General features: G+C 47.3%; 2 protein-coding genes across 2 annotated transcripts in view; both read left to right on the top strand.

Annotated features, from left to right (window-relative positions):
* The window catches only part of LOC149358280 (glutamate receptor ionotropic, kainate 3-like), a 387,223-nt gene that overhangs the window by 244,086 nt on the left and 115,864 nt on the right, over nucleotides 1–27,273 (top strand). The gene's annotated exons all lie outside the window — the stretch shown is intronic.
* LOC149358285 (uncharacterized) lies at nucleotides 14,838–18,265 on the top strand. Its single transcript, XM_089570312.1, has 2 exons — nucleotides 14,838–16,124; nucleotides 17,118–18,265. The coding sequence occupies exons 1-2, from the start codon at nucleotides 14,926–14,928 to the stop codon at nucleotides 17,488–17,490; spliced, it is 1,572 nt and encodes a 523-aa protein (XP_089426438.1). The 5' UTR covers nucleotides 14,838–14,925; the 3' UTR covers nucleotides 17,491–18,265.

Below are 27,273 nucleotides of genomic sequence, written 5' to 3' on the forward strand. Positions count from 1 at the left end.
TCATGCAGTAGTTTTTGTCGCTAAGTGTAGGTTCTCGATTTGCACATAGTTTTTGTCATGTCTATGTTGCCACACGCTTCATTTCTGTGACTCTTACCCGGGATTACACGCCCCGCATATGACGCGCCATTCGTAGTGTTCTGTCATTGCACAACGTACCTGTACGTTAAGCTGTATATTTTTCTAAAGCCCGTCGCAATGAATTCGACGTTCAATAATTAGACACTTTTTTTCCTTGTGCACACAGATAAGTTCTCGCGCCTTTCCATCGTTGTGTCGTACATGGGCAGTTGCTATGTGTTGAAATAAAATCGTTGGCACAGGAGAGTCAAACAGTGAGTGGAATTGGGACAAATCCGCCCGAGGAGGTTTTAACGCCAGTATAGCTTTCGGGTTGAGGTGCAGTAAAGAGGCGCCATTTACTTCGCTTGTTCACCGGAGATTTATCAACACTACTTTGCTTGTCCTTTGCAATGCATTCGTGCGCGTCAACCGCGGCGTGAACGCTGTGCGTTGAATAAGCTTATAGTTGCAAGCTAAGTATTTGCACCCTGGGTTTTTTGGAACCGACCTTCCCATACATATGAACTGAAATGAAATGATGAAGTGTGCATGTGTCGATATCGCACCAACGTGTCTTTGTAAAGTCCAAGCTAGTTCTCATTTTAAACATTTACAGCCGTTTCAGCAAAGTAACGCGACACTGGTGTGCTCTTTTGTACGACATAACAAACTCGGATGTCACGAAAACTAAAGAAGCAACAGTAAAAGAAATCTGAATTGCTTTTGTTTGTATTATAGCCGCTCAAATTCGTTGCTTATTTCAGTTTCTTTATCTTTTGCTGCTTCTCCACTTTAAGATAACTACTTTCGCGCTGTCCTTCCTATCCCTGTAGCATACCAACTCGGGTATAGTACGTCAATGTCTGTCCTGTTTGTATTTGTGACTCACCCTTGCCAGTCCCCACCCGGCAACAGGCAAGCGCTCTGTGCGCAAGCGCGCACGCTCGTATGTTTCTCAACTGCGGTCCTGATTTGGACGCTGAACGATGGTGTGGCCGACGCTCTCGTGCTAATTGGGAATCTCCTAGAGTAGGGCCACCGTATCGGTAGGGGTATAAGAGAATAGAGGGGCGCCAGTGTGCAGGCGCGGTACAAAAACACCCTCTAGGCTTATAGTTTTGCGCATGCGCACTCATGCTTCGCTATTCCCTCATCGCTCTAACCGATGGGATCCTTCTACTCTAAAGCCCTCATTACTAAAAAAATATCTGTGGCTTAGCTTGGTTAAGCCCGGTAGTTGTGAAAGCAAATCCGTACGGACGCCATGGTACAACTCGTAGTGTAGCTGGTGGTGGTGCTTGTGGTTACACTTGTGATGATGCATCGGTTATACAATGCAATCCAATTCAATCCAATGCAATCCAATCCCATTCAATCCAATCCAATGCAATCCATTCCATTCCAATCCAATTCAATCCACTCCAATGCAATGCAATCCAAACCAATTCAAACCAATCCAATCCCATCCCATCCATTCCAATCCAATCCAATTCATTCCACTGCAATCCAATTCCACCCAACCCAATGCAATCAAATCCAATCCAATCCCATCCAATGCAATTCAATGCAATCCAATCCCATCCAATCCATTCCAATTTAATCCAATCTAATCCAATTCATTCCACTGCACTCCAATCCAATCCAATCCAATTCATTCCACTCCACTCCAATCTAATCCCATCGCATCCAATCCAATCCAATGCAATCCATTCCAATCCAATTCAATCCACTCCAATCCAATCCAATGTAATCCAATGCAATCCATTCCAATTCAATCCACTGCAATCCAATCCATTCCATTCCACACCAATCCAATCCAATGCAATCCATTCCATTCCAATCCAATCCAATGTAATCTATTCTAATCTAATGTAATCTAATCAAATAAAATCTAATCCAGTCCAGTCCAATCCAATCCAATGTAATCTAATCCAATCTAATTAAATGTAATGCAATCAAGGTCAAATAAAGGTCAATGGTAGCTCCATCGCCGCGCTCGACGGGCTGTAGTGTAGCTGTAGTAATATGCTTCGCATAAAATAGGCTAGCTGCATCGAAAACCTCTCTACACGCTGCTGAATCATTCTGGGTATTCTAGCTACCCTGAAAAGGATGGGGGAAAAAAACGGCAGACCGGCATGTAACAGTCTAGCACTTCTGAAGTTTAGAAGCCTTGTCAGGAGAAAGGTGAAAGTTCTGAATTTTGTTTCCTTCATGGTTCCGGGCGACTACGCGGTGGCGGGAAATTAATTAACGTTTTAATACCTTTCTTTTCACTCTCGGCTCGCAAACCTGGGCGATCTTCGTGTGTATTGTCATAGAAATAAAGACAGGCCTCAATCCTCCCACCACACACACGCACCTTGAAAAATGTAAACTAAAAAATCCTGGTTATTTTGTGAGCAACTCAGACTTCAGTGCGCTTCATTGGATCGCACTGCCATCTGGCGGAAGTTACCCTGAATCGGTTGTGCCAGTTTCCCTTTTGTAGAAGCGAAATGTATCTTCTTTTCTTATGGAACCAGCGGAGGACATTCGAATGTAAGGGCGCAAATATTCTAGCAGAAACAGTGCACGGCTTTACAAAACTCAGTACTGAAACCCCTTTTGGCAGGTAGGTAGAGCGAAGAGCAATAAAGGCACTCTAGAAAACGGCCCTATAACAGCGACTTCAAGTATACATAGCGACGCACCAGCGACTGTTTTTGCTCAGACGCCAATAGCAATGAGGCCTTTACAAACACGCTCGTTGAAAAACTTCCGACTTGCTGTCTTGTGGGCCGCGTCTGTGCGCATTTTCGTTCGCAGCATCGCGAAGCCTAGAAACTCGAATACAACCAAGCGAAGACGTGTACTCGGGCTGGTTCGAGAAACCAAAATGGCAAGTTTGAAGAGAGTAGTGGGCTGTCGTACGCAGACAAATGGTACATTGAAACTGGGAGAAGTAATTCGAGTCTCTCAAAAAACGCTGCTGCTGCGCTGGCGCGCGTCGCCGACGTTCATATTTCAGAAGTCATCGTCGTCGGCTTCTTTCGGGTGCTCGCATATATGCTGGGAGATGGGGGGGATGCGAATTAGTACGAAACTGTAATCAGCGCCAGCGATGTCGACGACGTCAACGACGTTGGCAATAAAGAGTTAGGGCTAGAAAAGCCAGCCAGTATATCTTACAACCGCCTCGCTCCCGTCTTCACTGTTTTCGCGCAACTAAAATTGACCCGCCGAATAGGAAAAACGTGGGTTATGGTTTATCTTACTTTCTGCATTCCTTTTTATTTTTCGGCCATTTATTTTTTCCCCTCACTGTTTTCCGCCTTGCAGCTTCGATCTGCTTCCTGTTGGGGTTTTATTATTTTCATCCTCATAAAATATCTTCTGCATGTGAGGCCTAGTACGAACGTGTTCGAACCACGAGCGACGTGATTTTTCTAAGCCACCTTTGCCCTCGGGGCGACAATAATGACCAGTAGTTGCTGATAGTGCTAAGTAAAAAGAAAAAAAAAGACTATCTCCTCGTAGAGATTAGATGTAAGGATGAAATGCATTGTAGGAGAGGCGTTAACGTGCCGGGTTCAAGCGTTAGTGCGTGCCGCGGGTTACCTTGTCACCCGCGGCACGCCAACAACGGGGCCAAAAAGAATATGATGCTTGAAAGGCTTGTGAAACAGGCGGCATCCGGTCCCCGCTGATATTCTCAAGATAGCTGATAAATTTTGTTTCGCCCATAATGGGACTTCTGCGGAGCTTGACCGCCGGGCTGCCAGTCGGTTTCAGTGCTGTTTCAAAAATAAAAAAAAAATGGCTGTGGCTTAACTCAGTTACGTCTGAATGTGCGTAGCTCGAGGAACGGTTAATATTATTGTTTAGCTTGGTTATCTCTACGTTTACATCTTGATCCTTTAGCTTGGTACGTCTCAGTGTTTTGCTTTTGATGTTACCTATTGTTAAGTTATGGTTACATTAAAGACTAGACATTTTTAAAGTGTAACGAATTTATTTTCAAATTCTTCATCTTGTTTCTCAATTGCCACAAAGGCGGCCCGATGGTCGGTGAAGTAGCAAGCAGCCGTCTCAATGGCTCCGACACAGTACTGGCGTCGGCCCTGGCGCGACATGGCGAACAAGACGACGAACCATCCTCATCTGAATCCACTCGCCTGGCCTCTTCGTACTTAGGGCGCTTCTCGAGGCGTGCGGCTCGTTCTTGTTCTTCCGTCTCCTATGGGCTCGCTACCTTCTCTTAGTATCGTTCCGACGAAGAAGCCAGGCTTCTTTGAGTTTGGCCGACTCACTTTCCATATTTGCCGATGAATCCCATCGAGCCGCCTCTTCTATACTTACGGTGCAATGCCAGCTCCTCCTCTGTTGTTGCAACGTGGTTTCACCGGCTCCTCCTGTGACGTCATGCCAGGGGGCGCGGCGAGTGGCGCTGCCAGCTTCGGCGGTTGGTAGGCAACGGCTGAGCTCGCGGTGCGGCCACCGGCCACAGCGAAACGGCGAGAGTACGGCCAATTTAGCTCTCGCTACAAAAAAAAAAGAGTCTCCGAGCACTGCAAGCCAGCTGTTATTTGTTGTAATGCTATTTATTGTCTGTGGGGTGTGTTCTAAGATTTCTTTGTCCTGTGTAACTGGAACCTACGAAAAAAAGTCGATGTCGTTTTTTTTTTTTTTTCCAGGGTTATTTCTGAACATATTGCTCCTGTTGTTGGTGTGATTTTTCTGCGTCTTTGTGTGCTCCTCGTTTGGATTGCATTACCAGTCCGATATTTATAACTTGCCTACACGAGCGCGGTATTAAGAGAAACAATTTTCGCTTGAGTAAGGCTGCTTCTTTTGGCTACAACATCAGTTCTCTTTGAAACGTTTGTGCTGTCCTCAAAATGGCTAGATCCACAAATTCAATTACGTGAGAAGCTTTCAGACGTATTCCTTGGACTTTCGTAATTAAACTCGACTTTCTACGAAGTGTTGCTGCATGTCTATTGCACCACTAGCAGGCAGAAAAGTTTGTGATGTGCAAGTTATGTTTCAGCTCATAAAACTGCTTTAGGACATGTACTCATGGTGTCAACTATGGTGCATTTCACTGTAGCTATGTTAAGGGCGTCTTAGCAAAGTCAATTCTGAATATTTTCACTACATCGCATTGTCAAATAATCCTTCGAGACTAATACTTGAGAGAAAACCGTTTTTTTTTTGTTGTTGTTGTTAACGATTCATGCGTCAGCCTCTGTAAAATGCAGATAGTTAAGTTTCATCTTCGATAGTTTGCCCAGGCTTGAAATGCATGGACGACGGCCGCGAAAGATTTTATGACGCATCACAGGTGGTGATGAGAAAGATGTTTTTTTCCGCGGGATACCCATGATACCCGGGGGTATCGTTTCCGTTTGTATGTCCACTGTCCTGTCTTATTGGCACTCCTCTACCTTTTATTGAAATGGATCAGCCTGGTCGCGAGGTTGGGTGTGAACTTAGCGGCGATTTCAGACCAATGTTGGTCTGAATTTCTCGGAAATGGAAGTTAAAAGCATTTCATGCTTAAAATCCCCCACTCGCTATAGTTTCTTCAATTTGCTCTGCGTTAATATTCGAACGCGTGGTTGTTGATTTATTTATTTGGTTAAGATTCTCAATTTATCTTTATTTTACGAGAACCAAAAAGAGTGTAAAATGAAACACTCCTATTAGAGCCTTTTCTATTCCTGTTGCTACAGGCACTACAAGAGAGAGAATTACGCGATGAAGGGGAAGGGTGAAATTTTTAACTAAAGAATTTCGGTGGCTGTAAACGATCACTAATCTTATGACAGTATGTCATACATAACGTTGCAGTTTCAAGGCGACAGCAAAAAGCAGTCACGCGCTTTCAGAGAGATTTTTGAAGCAGATAGAGTAGAGCCTTCAGATATCCGCTTGTCTGCTACGAGCTTACTCAAGTGCCCATTTGTTCTGACTTTGAGTTGGAACATTGTTGTTAATGCCATAGGCACCGTTAAACGAAATTATGGCTGCATGCGAAAGGGAAAGTCAGTGAGTACTTCTTTATTTTCATGAATGGCTTTCAGGCCTAAATCGAATATGGGGAAAGGTTGGTGGGGTAATAAAAACTACTGTGGCGGGCGTCCTTTGTCTGAACTGTGGCTGTATGGTCGTACCAGATAAATGAAAATATATATTCAAGCCTGCCAATAACCAAGCTGCCTTTTTAGCGAAACAGTAGCCCCATTTTGAGTAGAGCCACTAGAGAACTGCAATTTTCGTTGCCTGGATGGCGTTGTGGGTTTACTAAACTTAATGTGCATTGGGCCATGCTTGCGAGCCAAAGCTCTAAAACTACACCAATAGTAAAAATACACGACAAGGATGCCTGACACAGAGTCACTGATAGCGCGGCGCGAACTGCACAATAAAGTATTCTTCTTCAAAAAGCTACTCCTCCGAGGGATACCACCAAAACTATAACTTCCTTGTCGTCTTCGCGCCGCAGAGTAAGATAATTTAGTTTATTAAATAACGTGCCTTGGCATGAAATTCTGCTTAAATCTGGTCTGTACAAAATGAAAGCCAAGAGATAAGGGCAAATCACCGCATGCTATGAGGTGCTCGATAGAATCGATGACTGATTATTCTAATCCGAAGTGGAGCCTCAGCCTACAACGGGTGGGATGCCGCTTCCACTTTTTTTTCCACCTTCGAACCATAAATGTACGGATTAAATTTCAGTTATTTCACCTTCAAGTCATGAATGCCTAAACTAAAATTTTTATTTTGCCTTCGTCACTTTCAACTGAGCGTAGCTTGGTTTCCGAAATGTCTCAAAACAGTGTCAACACTACGCCACGAGTTGCGCGCGTAGGCCAGCACGTGACTTGGCAGAAGAAGACATGGCAGCTCCAAGCGCGCCCGATGAAGCGTTTTCTCCCGTCGCCGATGAGTTCGTCGCTTCTCCTACGCCGCGACGAGTTTCACGGCCAAGAGCGCCTGCGATTCCCTTGGTCTTTGGCACGATGGTCCTGACTGCAGTCGCCTGCGCGCTCGCCTGGATAGTTCTCAGCCTTCCAGTGAGACCTGGCAGAAAGAACACCACCGATAATGACTTCTGCTGCCCTGAAGAAGCTGCCCAGCTGTTCGCCGTCATCAACAGGGACCTTCCGCCCTGCAGAGACTTCTTCGCGCATGTATGCAAGAACGCGATCAAGGACGGCGTCGTGAAAGAAGACGTTACCAAAGACATCTTGGTAAGCCCCATTCGCACGCTTTAGGGCAACTACGTCGGTGGCAGTGGGTGGTTATGACGCAGACTGTAGCACTGGTAACGTCCTTTGAGAGGCTTTGAAATTGCGTTTCTTTTCTCACGGAAATGATCAAACTATGGACATTGGAGCAGCTTAGCTGGCGTTGTCACTTAAAACTCTCCTGTTACTGACAGTGGTCAGGTGAAGGTGCATGTTTCAAAGCTCGCTCGCCAGATTTATTCGGACCAGTGCTTCTCGATCATCCACCTCTCTCTCTCTCTCTCTCTCTCTTATTTCTGTGACGCCTTTGATACGTTCTGACGACTGTCCCTCGTTTCACGGTCATTGCCGTTTTTTTTTTACATGAAATTAAAGTACGCTTGAGCTTCATGGTGTGCATCTAGTACTGTCACGAAGCCATATCATCCTATATGAGGTCATCCGCATATCTGCTCTGAACTGTTAAATGTCAGAAATCAAAACTAACGTGAAACTGAAACTGAAACTAACGTTGAAAACCTTCAGGCCACGTGGTATGATTTAACTGCTGCAGTGGAGCGCTCATGGTATCCCTGAAGTTCTGAACCTCCATAGGATTGGAGAAGAAAAGTGACGTCATCACCTTTCAAAATCGTTTGGTCGTTGGAGGGGCTGTCAAAGTTCCATTGTACGGCTCAAAAGTAAAATATGTCGGCTAAATACTTCTTACTATTGCTAGGCATTAGTGGCGGTGGCCCCTCCAAAATTTTCTCCCTACTTATAGTTGGCCATATAGAAAGTGCATTTTACCGTCTGGCGGCTTGGGTTAGAGAATGACCGTTTCAGTTTAAGATGAGTGCGTTGAAAAATTCTTGCAACACTCTCGGTTCTTACTTCAGTGAGCGGGTGGAAACTTCTTTAAGTGTCATAGTGATGGTGATAATATCACACCCGCGCTCTCTTTCAAGTGGAAGCTACTTGCCTTGATATAACTGTCATCATCATTTTTAGCGCGGCAATTTTTTTCTCATTGACATTTCTAGCCTATTTTCGTGTCATGCAAGAGAAACTGCATGACTTTATTATCCGATCGGCTGGTGGCGTTTGCGCTGAAAAAAAAAGTACAATAATTGAAGTTGACAATTATTTGCAGATTCTGTTTCAACATGCTTCATGATGTAAGGCATATGTGAATTACTGTCACAAGAAACAAGTTGTCTAGCCGATAGCTTGTAATGTTCTAACTGTGCAGGTTTGAGAACATGTTAAGAAACAACCCCTTGACACGGAACTTTGCATATATCTGGTGGTAATGATTTCCTATTTTTTGTCAGGTTCTCAAAGTTTTCGGTGCGTGAATTGCTTTCTTTCTTTCTCGCTTGCGAGTCCGAAGCGTCACGCCTGTTGGCCGACTATCACAGTCTGCTACTCGAAACTGCAATGCGAAACAATACAGAACGCCATTCTTTGTTTACTGCGTGAAAGATATGGCTTTGTTTACTACTAGATCACAAACGTTATTAAGTTTGTGATCTAGTAGTGGAGCGTACGTTGTTGGGCTAGTCGGTCAATCATGGTAAATAAAAGGGGGTACTGCGCACAAAAAGACACGAACAAGAAGATAACACAACAAGCGCAGATCGCGACTAACTTTATTTGAAAAACGACACTCCTTTTATAGCTTCAAACTGTCACATCACACACATGCGGAAACCAAAAACCTGTCTTCATTCTGATCAAGTTTGATAGAAGGGTCACTTACGCAATCTTTACCTTTCTGTTTGATGCAAAACGCCTCAGCCAACTCACGCGCCGCCTGGTCACGGCTCCTCCTCGAAACTTTGGTATCTGTCAGCAAAGGCAGGCATGGCTTATTGCGCGTAGCATCCGGGCACGCGCCACAGTGCAGGGTTAAATTCGACCCAGTTCCTGATTTCACCGAAAGCTGGTGTTCCCTTAAGCGATCATTCAGACATCGGCCTGTCTGACCGATGTATACCCTGCCACAGGTGAGGGGAATCTGGTATACGACACCCGTCTGGCAGCTGACAAAACGAGTGGCATGACGCTTCTCGCAGTCCGCCTTCCTCTTCCCTCCGGACATGACCTGAGACATAGTCCTTCAATGCTTGAGGCATAGTCCTTCAAAGAATTGAAGGTCTATGTCTGAGGTCACAATGAGGCCAACTTGTACGGGGCGGTAAAAACTACCGGCACGCCGTAGCGTTTCGCCACATTCTTCAGGTTGTGGGACATCCTGTGAACATACGGTAGAACCGCTGGCCTCATTTCCTTAGAACGGCCACTATCCTGGCACGTCCTATCTTTCAGTTTGCGCAGAAGCTTCTCTGCCACTGCAACAAAGATTGAAGCAGGAAAACCAGCCTTCTTCATCCTAATGACCTGATTATTGAGGCTCTCGTGCACCAGGCGAGCGCAAGACTTAGATAAGGCGCCCTGCAAGCAATACGTTCCGATGGCCCGTTTAACAGTCTTGGAATGTGCTGACCTAAACGGCAACAGGTCTTTCTGTGCCCGTGGTCAGTACATCCAGCAAACGTGATCTGGTGTTAAAGTCAGGTTAATATCTAAAAACTGTAGCTTGTCATGTTCTGGTAACTCGTGAGTAAAGGTTAGACCCTTCTCATGTCGTCTGAAAATCGATAAAAATTCTTCCACAGTCACAGTGTGCGTCGCGCCAGGTCGATCTTTAAGAAACACTAAGTAGCCATCAACGTACCTAAATATTTTCAGTGTTGTCTCATCGTCAAAATAGCGCACCAGATCACAGTCAATGCTGGACAAGAAGATGTCAGCCAGTACAGGTGCCACACAGGAACCAATGCAAATTCCTTTGCGCTGAACAAGGACCTGATCGTTAAAAGATACAAAGGTAGAACCAAGATAAAACTCAAGTAAAGACAAAATTGTTCAGCGTTATACGGCAGGCATTTTGAAAAGCTATTACACCCCTATCTTCAATACAAGACCTGACGGCGCAAAACAGGACATCGTGGGGTATAGAAACGAACAGGTTTTCGACGTCAATTGAAAAGGCGTAGCCTACAGGCGGAGCATCCTGTAGGCGGAGCATCCTGCGCTTGTTGTGTTATCTTCTTGTCCGTGTCTTTTTGTGCGCAGAACCCCCTTTTATTCTAGTAGTGGACGCAAGAAAAGTTCTTAATTATGGTGTCTTATTTCAGCGGTCTGCGTTTTGTAGTTCAGCATAATACTAATCTAAGTGACAGCGCTTTTACAGTATGAAATAAAATCGCCTTAAGTTTAAGTGGATGCTGTGGAATTTCAGCACCTATGTTTCAGTTAACGTGTGACAAGCTCCAAACAAAACGATAACGTGCTCTACGAATATTCCACTTGTACGGAGACAGTCAGCAGTCGTCATGACGAGGGGCCGAAACACGAAGCGCTCACATGGTTAAGAAAGTCTCAAAATAGCCTGAAAGCCTCAATCCCATTGGTCGGCGCTGGCCTTGATAAGAGCGTAGTCACGGCAGCCAACAGGAGCGGTGCATTGAGAATGGTTTCAGACTGTCTTCATATAGAGCGCGTTCCGTATTCGGCTCCAGTTACGCATATTTTTACAGCGAAAGCAATATGATAGCCATTCCGCAAAAAATGGAGAGAACACATCAACTCCGCCTTGGGGGCATAACGCAAGAGCATTAATTAGTTGCTGCTCATATATGGGGAACTGGTAATTCGCTACTTCACAATCATAGATTCCTGGAAGTCCCCATGCCACTGGTGCCTTTCGATGGCAGGTGCTGCCATCGTTGGAGCTTAACACTAACATGTAGCGACCAATAATTACGTTAACTGCCACCTACCACGGGATGCAGTATGCGCATATTCCGGTGTAAAGGTTTTTATGAGGCCACAGAGTCACGTGACCTAAGCTAACGTTACAAGGTCACGTGACTGCCCCATTTCCCGACCATGGGGGTTGCGAGCCCGTGCAGAATCTTGTGTGCCAGGTACACCATCTAGGGGTGGCCACTCTTCCCATTTTCCGCTGACAACGCCGGCGACGACTGATTTTCTGCAGAAGCGGAGCCTTAATGCTTTCGCGTCAAAATCGTGGCTACGCTGTCTGAGAGCTAAGAGGTATAGAGGTGTGTGAGAGAAAAAGGGGGAAGCCTCTTCCCTCCAGAAACGTCACCATGCGCACACCTCCGCACCAGTCACCACATACCACCCACCGCCACCTTCCATACAACAGAAGCCCTTGGGTGGAGCCCGCCACCCACCCACACACCACCTCCACTCACAGCCATACCCCAGAAGACCTCCACACATCTTCTCCTTCCAGAATTCTTTTAGCAGACAGAAGCCCACCCAGCAGTAGACCGAACCCCACCACTCGCCCTACAGAAAGCTCGACCCGTCAGATGCCCATGACAGGAGCCCACCCACTTACACACCTCCATCCACGCTTTTTTTCCCCGCTTCAGCGTGGGTTTCTGGTGGGTGAAGAGTTCTAAAAGGCGGAATATTGTTGGAAGCATTCTAGAGATTTAAGGTGGAAGGAAAATGGAGGTGGGTGTGTGAATGGGTGCGAGGTTTTCATTGTGGAGGTAAGTAAAACCCTTCCGGAGGGTAAGGGCGAGCGGCGGTTGTTGTGCGGGTGGATGGTGGCCTGCCTTCTTGGGCTTCTTGAGGATGGAGAGCTGGGTGTAGGGCGGCGCTTCTGGAGGATCCACGCTTCGTTCCTTTCCTCTCACACGCCGACACCGACACTGGAATAATCATGATGGTCGAGGTGGGGGGGGGGGGGGGGGGGGGGTCGATGTTATTGAAGATTGTTGAAGAACGATGAGGTGCACAAGGAAGCTGCCCAGAGCTTTTCCAATGTGCGACATGTTAAAGAATTCCCTTTATCTGCCGTAATGACTACTGCCGACATAAATAGACAGGTGTACTTAATTGAGAAGGAGTTGGCATTGTCAAGGGAAGAGTTCTCCGAGAGTTCGCTGCCACCAACTGCACGACAGCAGCCTCAAGGAGTGGGTGCGCCTAGTGTGCGACCGCAACGAATAGGCGCAAACTTTTCGGCCAGGAGAATGCTGGGGTTTAAATTGACATAACTTAACTACGAGCTGAGCGCCACCGGCTTTTGAAGGCTTGGAAAACACACCAGGGTTTCATCGAGAAATTCACTGGCCTCAATACCTTGCACAACAGGGACGTCACCCTTGAAGAAACCAAACATCCGTGCTCGCTGTATGAAACATATTGAGAATGAGCGAATCACATGTGAGCATCGAAACCACGTCCAAAAGCACCGGAAGGAGCGGTGCAAGAACAGTCAGTGGCGTCTCAGAGGCTGAGGCTGGCCAGGAAGTGCCGGGTGTTCCAGACGGAGGCAGTGTGCGGAAAGGAGGTTATCACGCTAGCAGTACGCAACTTGAAGAAACTGAAATATCACTTTAGGAAAGCACAGACCAGGCATAAGAAGATAAAAGATTGCAGATGTAGTCATTGTGGAAAATGACGCTGTTGCAGCACTGGTACGTGTTACATAACTAAACAATTATAGGATTGTGCGCACATGTAGAATACGTTTAACTCTAGAGCGATGAATTTAATTTGGTCGTTTAACACCTGTAGCCGATGCAAGTTGTCACCTCAGGTCCCGGAGCACATTGGAGAGTGGCTCCTGGCGCATGAGGTAAAGGCAGAAGACTACGCGATTCAAGCGTGGCTCGTATAGCGAACCTTTCGCCATATTGGCAGCCAGGAGAAAGGGTTTAAGACGCGGATGGTGTGCCTTCCTCCTTCTACAGTTCTACAGGTGTGTAAGTATGACGAGGGCTACTTTCATGCCCTTCTGTAGGGAGGAGTCTCCACTCAGCCTCCACCCCTTTGCAATCATATGCCGCCGCTGACGCTGGAACGATCATGATGGTGAAGGTGGGTAGAGATGTATGCAGGGTAGGAGAGGGGCTTCTTTTATGTGCTTCTATTGGGCGGAGCCTTCTTAAGGATAGAGGTTGGGTGGGATGTTTAGTAGCGGGTGCCGCTTTTGAAGTGCGCAGGCTTCACTCTTTTGCTGTCATGTGCCTACGCCGCGATTTTCCAGATCGGCCCTAATACGGCTATGACTGTAAAAACGCAGAGTTTCTGGACAGGTAAATAGAAACAAAAGGCCTACAGAAAAAAAAATCAAAAAAAAAATCGGACGCGTTCTATGCATCCATCGGGCCGTTCACAATATTGCTCAGATAAACAGATTGCGCACATTGCGTTTATGTTGACGTAGCCTTCTTTTCTTTAAATAAACTCCCGAGGTTTAGCTCAAACATGAATGCCCATTAGCAGGTGAAACAAGGTTGCGGCAGGAAACACCATAATCCGTTCCAAGCTTGCAAGTAATTTGTAGTTCGTTAAAAGAGTCCAGTTATTGACCCGCCGCAGTGTGCCAGTGGTTTTGGCGTTCGGTGCAGATCGTAAGCCCGCGGGTTCAATGCCCGCCACACCGCCCGCATTCCAGTAGAGGAGTAGCACGGAATCGACATTATTGCGATCAAAAGTAAATTTTATTTCATGACTGAATCTTCTAGAAGGGTTTGAGTGATTTTCCCCTTCCAGAAACCCTACTGACTAGGGTAAAAAATACTGCTGCTATCCAGATAGCATGTCATCGTCAACAACAAATGTGTTTCTACGGTTTGAGCTGAAAAGGAAAGAATTGAAACTGTATGATAATTTTCAATCTCATTACACGCTCCGCTTTGCAGTTTTCTGTTTTGCGGGAACATCACCACTTGAAATTGCGCGACCTGGCAATGCTAACAAAACTTCTCGAGCGCAATCATGTGTTCTGCGCAAGTGATTACTAAAAAGCCCGTCAGTTCCACGAGATCTACTACATTTCAAAAGTAAAAACAAGAGACCTTACCTCCTCCTGAGAAACTGGACAGATACGCACTGCTTCACTAGTGCTGTGTAGCAAAGCGCACTAACCTACGTGTAAGTCGGTATTGCTAATTACAAGGGAGAAGTAGCTCTTAAAGTTGTTGTTATAAGTGACTATTCGTTGGTAATAAAAATTAAAATGGAAGGAATAGATGTTGCTAGCCGCGGCATCTGCCATCGAAACCTGAGGCAGCTGAGCTGTGGCTAGCGGTAATAAAAAGACAGGGAGAAAACACAGAGAAGGAAATAAGGAGGGTAACGATAGAAGAAAGGATAGGAGTAGGGTAGTAATATGCACAATGTACAAATGCGGATATTAGCTTTTACATGCATGAGCCATATTCTGTCGTTCAGTGGGTAAACTCTAAGAAAAATAATTCTCTGTGTTAGCTCGGAAATTAGCGCCCCTCGAGCTATTAACTACAGACCATGTTTTCCTACTACCATAAATAACAAAAAATGCATTCCTTTCACGGAGCGGACACGACATTAACTGTATTCTCCAGTTGACTTGCATAATATAGTTTTCCATCCATCCATCCAAAATTTTTTCCTGTCGATACTGTTTACTGTAACAGCGTGCTGAGGGCTATGCTTTATTGGTGCTTTGTCCATCTCGCAGGAGAGCATCAGGGGAAACGTTGTCAGGGGCACAAATCTGCACAATTCACCAGCGGCTACCACCCTTCACCACTTCTACACATCATGCATGAGAGAGATATGGCGACCAGAACTGCTTATCAAGGACTCTGTGGCTGCTCTGCTCGAAATCTCAAACTTCAAGACTGCCATGAGCTCCGGCGACTTGCTCCGCTTTGCCCTAAACGTACACCACCGCTATAATCTTGCTTTTTTCATTACCGTCGAGTACCAACCTGGAGAGGCCAACACATTCACAAGGAATCACATGCGCTTGGAAAATTACAGGGATACCTGCATTGAAACTTGCTTCGGCGTTGCTCTCGCTGCCGTCAATGCTCACTTCGGCACCAACTACTCGCTCGAGCAGATTGCAGATTGGGATCGGAGGCTCCCGTACGCTTCCCTTGATGACTCCACAGATGAGGTCACACCCGAAGAACTCTACGACGTCTTCAATGGCCTCAACCTTTCCCAGCTGAAAGCCATTCTTCAAGAGCTCTCAATGGATCTAGACGCAGGGACACCCATATACGCACAGCCCAAGGAGGACACGCTCCAAGAAATTCGACTCTTGTGGAACACCTCAAGCCAGCCTTTGTCATTGTGTCACATGATAATGACGGTCGCGCTTGAGGCTGTTTCTTCTATACATCTTTTCACTGTGGTGACCACACCCTCGATACGCGCCGCCGCCCTTTGCAAGATGCACGGCACGGAATTCCAAGAACTCTGGCGCAGAACGTACGTCGCGTCCCTCACGAGCGAAAAGAAGAATGTCCAGCTGAGAAACGTTTTCGAGGCCACGCGGAAGGCACTCACCACCTACGCACCTATTCGCAAAATCATGAAATACGGCAACGACACGGCAAAGTTCAATGCTATGGTCGCCAATCTTTCCCTTCTGCTGCCCATAGACCTCATCCTCCGGGACGTTTCCGCTCCAAATTTGTCCACTCAAGGCTTCGTTCGGAACTACTTTCGGGCGCTGAGCTTCGAGTTCGACGTTGGGACAATGAAGTCACGACGCGGCATTCTAGTAATCAGAGGCGGCTTCCACTACGAAGCAAAGAGTGGTGTGGTGTTCGTGAACGACACTGCCCTGTATGTGCCAGCCTCTATGTTCGGCTTACTAAGTGCCAACAACACCGATCCTATGCTTGCTGACGCACCCGTCTTGGGCAGCCGAATGGCAGCTGCTATATGGCTCAAAGTTGTCAGCAGCGAAATGTGGTCATCGCAGACACAGCAGGCCATCAAACAGCACAGGTGATTTGAAGTCTATGCCTTAATGAGCGCTTCCTTTGCAGAGCAGGGGGATAGGAGATACTTTTAACTTTATTTCTAATACGTATTCGGTGCGGAAAAGTGCCTAGACCTGCTCTTCTTCGAACTGTCTGAGGTCGTACCGCGTCGCCTGGCAAAATTTCAGCGGTAAATGTCGCGATCTCGGAAATGACAAGGCGAGACATGTTAGCTAATAGTGTGCAAATGGCACTTTTTCGAAAACCGGATAAAATATGGATGGTGTTGGCAGAAGCCGAATCTAATATGAATCGAATACTTAAAGGACTGAATAGAATAGAAATCGAAGGTTTGCATTATTATTCGATGCTGCCACGAATAATTGTAGGAAACGAATATTCTTAGGAAAGAGATAAAAGCTGGTGGCAGTGTTGCTACTGATGCAGCTAATTCGGGAGGTGTCGCAAAACTTAGCAGCGATCTCCATTATGAGTACGTGGTCTGTTATCCGAAAACTATTCGAAAGCTTGTGAACGTATTCGATTCGCTTCGAATGACTTTAAAAATGCACTATTTTATTCGTTGAGCGAATGGAATAGGAGGATATTAGATTGAATATTCGAATATTCAGAATATTCGCTCACCCCGAACTTTCTTACTAGAGCAGAGTAGGCTATTTGGCGCTACTCAATGCCCATGTTTTTTTTTATTATTATTTCACGCTCCTCCTCAAGCAATTAGGACAAAGAGCTAAAGAAACACCAGGTGATCACATTGTGCTTTGGGTAAGGAACACGCATAGACATCGACAGCGTATAGAATACAGAAGGCTGATGACAGACTATTCACTGCAGTGATGTTGTGGATCTTATACCCTAAACTACCGAGCTAGCTGCGTTAGAAAGAATTAACAATAGCGGCGGCTAGCTCCACTCTTAGCAGTGCCTTAGTACATTGATTTAATAGACACGCCGCTGTATTCACAGGCATCGCACTATTCTTGGCGCTTCATTGCAGCCTCTGCGTCGAGAGGTTGCTGCCGGGGTTGAAGCGGTTCCAAGTGCCAGCTGTAGCCATCACTGCCATGAGCCTGTACATTGCAGTGGAAGCAGTGGGGGCGTTGCCCTCCCTGTCCTTTACGAGCCCAGCGGCAGCCGACTGGTACGAAGAAAAGACAGCTTGGAGCCTGTACCGGATATCCAAAGCCCAGTTCTTCTACCTGCGCTACGCCTATTTCTTGTGCACTGTTCAACAGGGTGTAGGGAACCTGGTGAACGCGGCTCTCAAGCTGAGCCCCGTTTTTGCCGCCGCCTTTGGGTGCAGTGCTTACCCACACTTCACCAGCAGTCTGGACTGTTTGAACGTTACGCAGCAGTCCGCTTCCGCATGATGTGTTACAATATGCCCCCTCTATTTTCATATTGGAAGGAAATCTCGAACTATACGTGTTTTTTTTTACGATTTTGTGACGCTTTCTAACCATCTCAGGCTTACTTTTGCTGGTTCATGACACCTAAGACTACAATGCCGACCATTTCTCACGCTCTCTCGAACTTGTACAACTTAAAACGGAAGTATTCTTGTGTACGCTAAGGAAATGTTATCAACTTGTATTCATCGATACTGTCATCTCAGGCAGTCTTTTCCAATCGAATCCCGATCAAGATCATGTCATTAGTTTTTGTTGCTGAGTCCTCCGGTGGCTTTAAGTAAGCTTGGCGGGAGCAGACTTTACGCGAAACAATTGCGTGTTGAAAGCGGTGAAATGCGGTATTCGCTGCCTATGGGTACGTTTCTTGTTTGAACTACACGCAAGCACCTTTTCTCAACTCTGCGTGGCTCTTTCTTTAATCGACTGTTTAAAGAAACCTTGCTTCTTTGTTAACACGCCTATTATAAATTCTTTGGGAAGCACTGGACTGCGCGCTGATATTCTCTTTGTAGACAGCACTTTTGAGTTCATCTTAGAGGTGAAGATAGCGCGTGTTCAGTCGGTTTTCTTCATTTCCGTGTTCAGCTGCGCGGCTTTCTACCATGAATCTAGCTAGCTAGCTATCTATAGAAAAACAACAGAAATTGTCGTTGTCACAACAAGTGTTCTGTAGTATTTTGGGACCTTACAAGAAATTCTTGTCGTGCAGTCCCCTGTCGCAACGACAGAGGGAGTAGTGTCGCTACGACAGATAACTTCGCAATACTATAGAAAGTTTTATCGTAAAGACAGGACGACAAAAAATGTTGTCTTACTTGGGTTGGCTCTGTCGTATTTTTCGACTGACAATTTACTCAACTTCTTTCATCTCGATGATATCCATGGTTCGTGATGTATTCTCTTTTTTTTTTTTAATGTAACCGAGCAACAAGGTTTGCTTCTCAGTCGTATTGTGGAAACTTTACGGCACTCTCGCGGTCATTCTGGTGCGTGACAGTTCACGTACAGTCTTTGTCAAAAATATACAGCCCAAGATTTTTGCTTCCAAGCCGCATAGCGGTGCTCTTAAGCACATTTGACAGTTGTAAGCTCGGAAGGGCTGAGGACTTAAATTCCTCCCGCTTTCGTGAGATTTGAGCTCTTGAGTATGCAACAGAAGCCCCGCTGCAGGGCTCAGAAGCAGACGCCCTGGGCTGTGTACTTTTGAAAAAGGCTTTACATACTGTCGAGAAGTGTGCTCTCAGTGCGATGTGGCGTTTTTTCAAGTTAGCCGAAAATTTTTCGCTCGTGACTAGGCACTCCTTCCCTACCGGCATCGCCACAACTGCAGCCCCTTATTTAAGAACTGATTTTGAACTCTGAATGCCTGAAGCTTATTATGCATACGTAACTACTCAATGATCCTGTGAAGTGGCAGCGCATTATTGATCACTCGACTTTTATGTACGCTTTCTTGTCTGATGACTGAACACAGCGTTTAACCTTAGGGGCAAATATATTACCCGTTGGTCTCCTTCTGCCAGAGCATTTTTCGGATAGACAACGATAAGCGGCCATCTGAACGGCTCATTCTTTGGGACGTCGAAAGCTAAGGATGATTGCTGGTAATTCGAGTTCGGGAGACTGGTGTAAGAGATTAGTTTGATATCTCCAGGGTTGTTCCCTGAAAGCCTTTTTTTAAAGTTAGCGAGTAGGTGGGGAATAGGGGTATCCGCTTCGCTTCATATGCTCTAGTTGCGTCCTTGTTTTTGATTGTGTTTAATGCTGAAGTTTATAAAGGTGGACCTATTTATTTTCATTATTTCATATAGCTGCATTAGAGTGTGCTTCGAAACCCCTTTCCCACAAGGCTAAAGAATCCTGCGATTAGCATCACAACTTGGTTTGTCAAAATGAAGCGTTAATATATTTTCCTTTCATTATTTCATGCTTTTTCCTGTCTTAGGACCCGCTGTTCGGGTAGTATTGCTTGTTGAGAGATGCCTTAAAGGGTCACTGTAGATAAGTTTAAATTGGTCTGAATTTATACATTATCATGTTGCAATAAAACAAACGCTAGTTTCGCTGAAAACTGGGGCCTATATACTAGAAGACAAAAACTAAATACAGGTGTCGCCATCCCCGGTCGATTCCGCAAGTTAACTATATGCGTCGATACGGTTTTTGTGCGGATCTCTGAGGCCAGGCTAAACGCCATTCACTTTAGCCGGCATCACTGAGTCCTTTTCGATGTAGACGTTTCGATGAAGACTCAGTCGAGGAGCGTGAAAATATTTAAGCGCTATTTCCTCGATAATAAATGCATTTTTTGCTGCCGGACTAGCATCAACAGCCCCAGAGAGTGCCTTAAATTTTTTTTCGAACAGAAAAATTGTATGGAGCTCTCGTCACTGTCCATGAGTTCCTATTAAGCCTGCGCCACACCAAAGGCATGTACCGCGTCAGTAAATTCTGCTAAGACGCGATACTTTCACCTGTGATATTAAATGTGAGTTAAAACGAAACTCACATTTCTAAGCAGCTGCAAGGATGGCATGTTTCACAGCCAGGAAACATGACAGGGGTTTGGGAAGTACAGCCGGTCAAATCTTTAGCTGGCGTGCGTGACGACCGCGTTTTCCAAGCTCCTGCAGGTTATGAAGGAGCAAACTTGCGAAAATCTAAGCACAGGCTGACTAAGCCCGTGCTTAATATTGAGCTTTCAGCAAGTTTGCTTCGTCGCGAAATGCAGGAGAGCAGAAAAAGAGGCCATCGCACACGCCAGCTAAAGATTTGGCCGGCTGTACATATGTCCCGCGCCTGCACAAGACATGTACCACACGGGGTCCAATACTAGAAAGCGTTGCCAGCTTTCAATAAACTTGGCAGCGTCATTTTTGTAGATGTTTGCGTGCATTGGTTCCTACACTCTTAATCTCGGTTCCACATAAAGCGTTTGCGGTTCTATGTAAGTTCCAGGTGAAACCTCTGTTCCATACTTTATCTGGAACGAGGCACGTCGAAGTCTTGCATATTGAACACACACAATTGTGAAGCCTCTTTATCGCCTTTTTAAGGGGGAGTTATGTGGAACACGTTGATGTTACTAAAACAGCTAGCTCATTCAGTTTCCTCGAAACTTATGTGGAACACGGGTTCCAGTTATTTCATGACGCACTCCACACAGAACTAGGTCACTGCCCACGAGACAGAAAGGAGGAGAGTCCGCGAGGAGAGACTTTTTTTTTTCTTCCATAGTTGGCCACGTAACCAGTGGGCGCGTGAAGTATTTTAGCCAATGGCCTGAAAGAATAACCTTTATTTGTTGCAGTACGCGCAAAAGGAAGTGCATGCTTTGGCCGTATGCACCTCGCCCCATGTAGCTTAAGCCAAGAGGTTGAGTGTAACTAACACGTACTTTTCGTATGAAACGTAAGAACATTGTTAGCACGCTCCTAGGGGAAGAAGAAGAATTATGTTCCGTACTAAATTAAGGAACAGCTTATAGCGACTTTTCGAAGCACTCTAATTCGCGAAAAGATAAAAACAGAAATAGATCTCCAAGAGGTCACAAATTTCAAGTACTTTACGTGAAGTCATGTATATTAAAGCCGGAAATACGTGGGCGCAAACAAAACGAGGCGCAAAAAATTACCGACGATTACGTTACTTCCTAATGCGAAATTTGAGCGCAGCAAATAAGCTGTTTCACCTTTTCGATAGATTGAAGCAAAGAAATCGAGCAACACATGTATGCGCTATCACAGAATTTTTTTTTTTATTTTTCACACGTATTCCTTTAACAAAGACTCCACTAACAGTTCTTGACAGTCATGAAGGAAGCTTTGTGGTAGGAGAAATAGACTGATATATGTTCGACTTGGTACACCAATGCTTGATTCTCAAAGACGAGATTTATACAAGTGCCTCGCGAGGTTGTCACAGCCGTGGGACGCGTTACGAGCGAGAGGAACGGGATGTTCTCCCGCATAAGTGTTAGGAAATTGCTGTGTGTCTTTATGTCAACATTAAAGTCCCCCACTACTAACATCGGTGTGGATCGATGGACGGTTAATGCGAGTTGCAGGAAGTGCACGACGTCTTTCGTGAGTGCGGTAGGGGCGAAGTAGGCAGCTACTACCAGCAAGCCGTTGGGCAACTTTGCGGCGCACAGTTCGCCAAGTTCATGTGACGTGCCAAACATTTCGACTGGTATTGCAGAGAGACCTGTGCGCAAGTAGATAGCGACTCCCGCCGCTCTGTTGTGGTCTCTGCGAGCAGCACAGCAGTATAGGAAATCTATGATTTCGAGAGGCTCTTCGGGATCCATCCAGGTTTCAGCAAAGCAAAGTACAGAGGAATGGCGCAGAATGTGATCGTGGTGTACGTCCTTGGCATGTGCGGCAAGGGAGCGTACGTTAAGAATGTGGTTGTGAATGATGAATCAAGTGCTGCCAGCGAATGACGCGTCCATTGGCTGTCTGCGTGTGTTACTGATGTGTGGTTAACATGTTAAGCTTCGCCTGTAAGAGTGGAACGCGACAGCGTCTTGCAACGCTGCCAGGGAGTCCACAGAACGCCATCGCCAATTCGGCTGTACGCCTTGCTGGACGGTAAATTTATTTTTTGAGGAAAGGAAATGTATCTCTCTCGCATATCTGGGTGGACACCTGCACCTCGCCGTAAGGGAAAGGGGGAAGATGGGAGTGAACGAAGACGCCGTATTAGCTAGACGCGCCTTTGTTCATTCCAAACCATTCAGCTGGCATTACGGAGTGGCTAGCGTGCTCGTATCGCACTCCGGAGACCCTGGTTCGATTCCCCAACTCGACCAATTTCGTTCTCGGTTTTATTGATTTATGCGGTCTAACTAGAAAGGTTAATTAGGCTATTTCATATTTATATTATTGTATTTCTATCCATCGTGTTCTGTCATTAACCTGTCAATTGTTGGAACTGTCTAGGATGTTCGACACAACGTATATGAAACGAGCAACGTCTTACTGAGTGGGGAAGTGCGTGGTGGTGGAGGGAACGCGGCTTCGTACTTATCTGTTTTTTTTCAGCAGGGTCTCCTTCCGCGGACGCTGTTGTCGCTGCGGCGCGCGTCTTTGTTTTCTTTTCTTCTGACCTCTTCATTCTCCTCTATATTAATTAGGCTAATTAATTAAGCAATTAACTAAACTCAGTCCAACTTAGTTGCAGCATCACTATACGATCCCTTTGATTGGTTGCATGGTTACTAGCCAAAGTACAATTGGCCCCATTTGAAATTCGCGCACTGTGACGTCACGAGCATTTCGACCAATTGAAAAGCGTGGCATTGGGGGCGGAGCTGGTTACGAGGCCGACGCCGACGCCGACGCCGACCCCGACGCGAAACCCAGGAACGGACGCCAAAGAGCTGCGCTCTAAAAAAAAAAAAGACACAGTACACGGCGCATGTCCTGTGCCTTCTTTTTCTCTCTTGGTCCTTGATCCACATGGTCTCTCTTCAAATCCCTCCTTGGCACTAAGCCTGCCCTTGCTCTAACTCTAGCTAAAGCCCTCACTCAGGGGACTCCCTCTGATGTTTTTGATCAGCTCGCCTCTCTCTACCTCCCTCCCCCCTGGCACCCTCCTACCCGATGTACTCGGGCGGGCCTAACCCCGATCTGGACCACTCCTTCACTCTCCCAGAGCTCTAATCGGCTCTGGCTGCTAATGCTACACGCTCGGCTCCCGGTGAGGATGCCATTACATATACCACATTTCGCAACATTCCTGACTGAGCCAAAGAATTTCTCCTTCAAACCGACAATGATTCCTGGAACAGCGGCTGCCTGCCGAGCTCCTGAACCTCCTCCCTCATTTCTATGATTCCAAAGCCGGGCAATCCTCCCTCTCTCTAACCTCCGCCCAATCTCCCTGACATCGTTTGTTGGTAAGACCCTTGAGCGAATGGCGCTGACTCGCCTCTCAAATATTCTCGAGGCGAGGGAGTTCTTCCCCAATTCTCTCATCGACTTCCGACACCGCGTCTGTGTACAGGACATGTTTCTGATTCTCAAGCACACCTTTCTGTCACCTACCCCCCCTCAAATTCACGCACTTGTGACCGTCGATGTTCGCAAGGCCTTCGACGGTGTTTGTCACGACATCCTTTCCCAACTCGACTCCCTAGACTGTATCCCCCGCATGTACTCTTATATCCGTTCATTCCTCTTTAAACGTGTGGCTCGCTTTCGAGTAGACACCCATCTGTCCGATCCCCACCACCTCACCCGCGGCACTCCTCAAGGTGCTGTTCTCTCCCCTACCCTTTTCAATCTTACTATGGCCCCTCTCGCCTCCCAGCTAGCTGAAATTGCCGACCTGCATCATATATTTTACGCCGATGACATCGCTCTGTGGTGTTCGTCGGGCTCTGCCGGTCACGTACAGGACACCCTGCAACGTGGCCTAGATCTCATTGACTCCTTTCTCACCACCGCTGGCCTCTCTCCTGCTCCTGAAAAATCCGAGCTTCTCCTCCTCAACCATTCCTCATACCAGCGCTCACACAACCACTTCGTCTCTCTCCACCTTTCTGGTTCTCCCATTCCTGTCGTCATGCAGTGCAAAGTTCTTGGCTTTCCTTTGCATGCGGCCAACAACGTGCAAGCCCTCCGCCACGCTGTCACCACCTGCCAATCGGTAACTCACCTCCTGCAACGAGTTGTCCCTCGGCGCTCAGGTCTCCACGAGGCTCATGCGTGCCGAGTTGCCCATGCGCTGGCCCTCAACAAGGTCTTGTACTTTGCGCCCTACATTTCCTTCAATCAGGCTCAACTTAACACTCTAGAGACTGCCCTTGTGGGTTTCTACAAGGCAGCTCTCAACCTCCCTATCATTACTTCTACCGCTAAGATCTTTGCCACAGGCCTCTTTCATCCTCTCCGTTCTCTTCTCTCTCTCCATCGTGACTCGCAGCTTGACCGGCTTTCCCTTACCCGTCAGGGTCAGTGGTTACTGACTCAATCGGGTATCTCGCCCATTCCCATCGCCCCGTTTACCTCTCCTATTCCAACCCCAGCTCCCAATCTTCGTATCCTCCCCCTCCCGACCAACATGTCACCCGTCTTGCACGCCGGCCGTCGTCATGCGGCCGCTCAGCACCGTTCCCCTCTCTTTGATACCCAGGTTGTAGCCTACACGGATGCCTCCTTCGTGGCTTCTTCGTGGCTCCTCAAGGCTCCTCCTGTACCATCCCCACCTCCCTTCTCCTGAAACCCACACCAGCGGGCCGTATCTACACCCTCCGGATACATTGTCCCCTCGAAGTCCTCGCCATTGCGCATGCCCTCCAGTCATTTGCTCTCCTTCCCTCTCTCCAAGAGTACACAGTCTATTCAGACTCACAAGCCGCTATACACCACGTACAGAAACGCACCCTAACCTCTTCTCTCCAACAGGAGGTCGAATGCGCGGTCTCCGCATTGCACCCTTCCATCGTTTTCCTCCTCTGGGTCCTTGGGCATTCAGGGATTGACGGCAATGAGCTGGCCCATCAGCTCGCCCACGACACACTTTTCCGGGCACCGTTGATCCCCTGGCCCAAGCCCTCGGAGGACGGTGGGAGACTCACCCTTCGCCGCACCATAAAAAGGTCTACCTCGAGCTACGCCTAGACAAACGCCGTTACCCTACTCCTCATCCATCGCTCACGGTGCCGGAGGCTCGCCTTCTTCGGCACATCCAAATGAATGCAGTTATCACCCCGTCCCGCCTCTTCCTCTATCGCTATCGGTCGGACCCTTCCTGTCCGAACTGCCCCTGTATCTATGCGGACCTCGCCCATTGCCTCTTCTATTGCCCGGCTGCTCAGCAGTCGGGTTCCTACCCCCCACCCTCTCTATCTATCACCACCTGACTCGACTGGCTTGGCGCTGAAGGGGAGGAAGAACAGCGACTTCTGGTCGCCCAGGCGATCGACATGCTCGGCCTGTAAATTATGGCCGAATAAAGGTCTTGTGCTACTACTACTGTACTGCTACTACATTTAAACCTGGCAGTCGTGAATGAAATGGCGGGACCTGCGTCATGCTGTCGACAGCCATTTGAGCTTTTATAATTCATCATCGTCATCATTTACTGTTAATTTATTGCTATCATTTAGAGGGGGGGGGGGTGTTGTCAAGTGAATATACCGAAACAGGTATTCAGACGAATTAGGCCACCGCAGGGACTGATTGGTTATGGTGCTCGGCTGCTGACCCGAAAGACGCTGGTTCGACTCCGGCCGCGGCGGTAGAATTTCGATGGAGGAGAAATCCTAGAGGCCCGTGTTCTGTGCCAGGTGGGCGAAATTTCCGGAGCCCTTCACTACGGCGTCTCTAATAGTGTGAGTTTCTTTGGGACGTTAAGCCCCATAAACCAACGAATCAGGTGAATTAGTACGAGATACTGTCATTGCTACAGCTGCATTAACACTACCGGGTTACATCGAGCTCCATCAGACAACAGCTGCTGTCCTCGCAAAGCAACCCTCTTGCAGTGAAATCGACCTCAACAGGAATAACTTTCCGGAAACGCGGATCGCCGGCTCAGGGACAAGTGGCGGGCTTGTTCCTCCATTTCTATTATCCGCCTGTCCGCATGAACAACGCAAACAAAGATGCACCGCAGCTCTGTTTGATTTAACGTTCATTTGGTTTGGTTTGGTTTAACGTTGTTTGATCTAACGTTGGCGCAACGTTCCAATAGACCCGCATGCATCAAGTGTGGCATGGCTTTGAGTCACTGTTGCCAGAACAACACCGACGCGCTTTGGACAGCACAGTTCACGAAGGATTCAGAGTTAGCAAACTGCAGTCAGCATCGTAGTAGGATAGAAATTTAAGGCAGTTAATGCTAGCAAACCTTGCAAAAGGACAACACCAAGCACGCAGGCAGTCGGCGCCACGAGCACGCGCTATCAGACCAGAAGATGAAGTTCTCTCCGCTTCGAGCCTCCGTGCCCTCGCGGCCTCGCGCCATATTCGTAGAAGAAGAAGGAGATGGAACTACCGAGCCCGGATGGCAGAATATGGTCTCCGCTGGTCAGCCCTCCCACCGCTACCCTGCCATCATTGTTTCGGAGCCAGCGAGTGAAAGTGCTCGGCACCTTCGGCGGCTTCCTCTGCGTGGTGTCTGCGGTGGCGTTGGCGAGCACGCTGGTTTGGCTGGTGGTCGGGGAGCCTTTCAAACATCGCAGGGATAACGCCACTCACGCGCCTTTCTGCTGCCCTGATGAAGCAGCCCAGCTGTTCGCCGTCATCGACAAAGCTGTGCCGCCCTGCGTCGACTTCTTCGCGTACGTCTGCAACAACGCCATCAAGCTCGGCTTCGTGCAGCAAGGCGTCGCCAAGGACACCCTGGTGAGCCCTGCAGGCGTACGCGTCTCCGCTTGCGAATTTTTGGTTGTGCGCCACTGCCCCCGGTGTGCCCGACGACAAGATGGGCTGCATAGGGCGATTTTGAAGTTAGCCGGCGCTCCTCGCAGAGAAGTAAAACGTGAGCGCTTCGCATACTTAATAAGGCCCTGTGGAACACTCAAGTTTTACTACAGAAAAATAGATAATCACGACTGATGAAGATCCTCTTCGTTAAGCACGTGCGTTGTATGTTGAAAACTTTAGGATCTGTCTTATAACGACATCTTACAAATCCCTACCCTCCCTCCGCCACATAGGCACCCTCAAAAACTGTCCTTTCAACGATTTTGCAGGCAACTCACAGCGATTAGGCATTTTGTCGTAAACG

Source organism: Amblyomma mixtum, chromosome 2, assembly GCF_055824585.1.
Source record: "Amblyomma mixtum isolate Tamu chromosome 2, ASM5582458v1, whole genome shotgun sequence".
Classification (NCBI taxonomy): Eukaryota; Metazoa; Arthropoda; class Arachnida; order Ixodida; family Ixodidae; genus Amblyomma; species Amblyomma mixtum.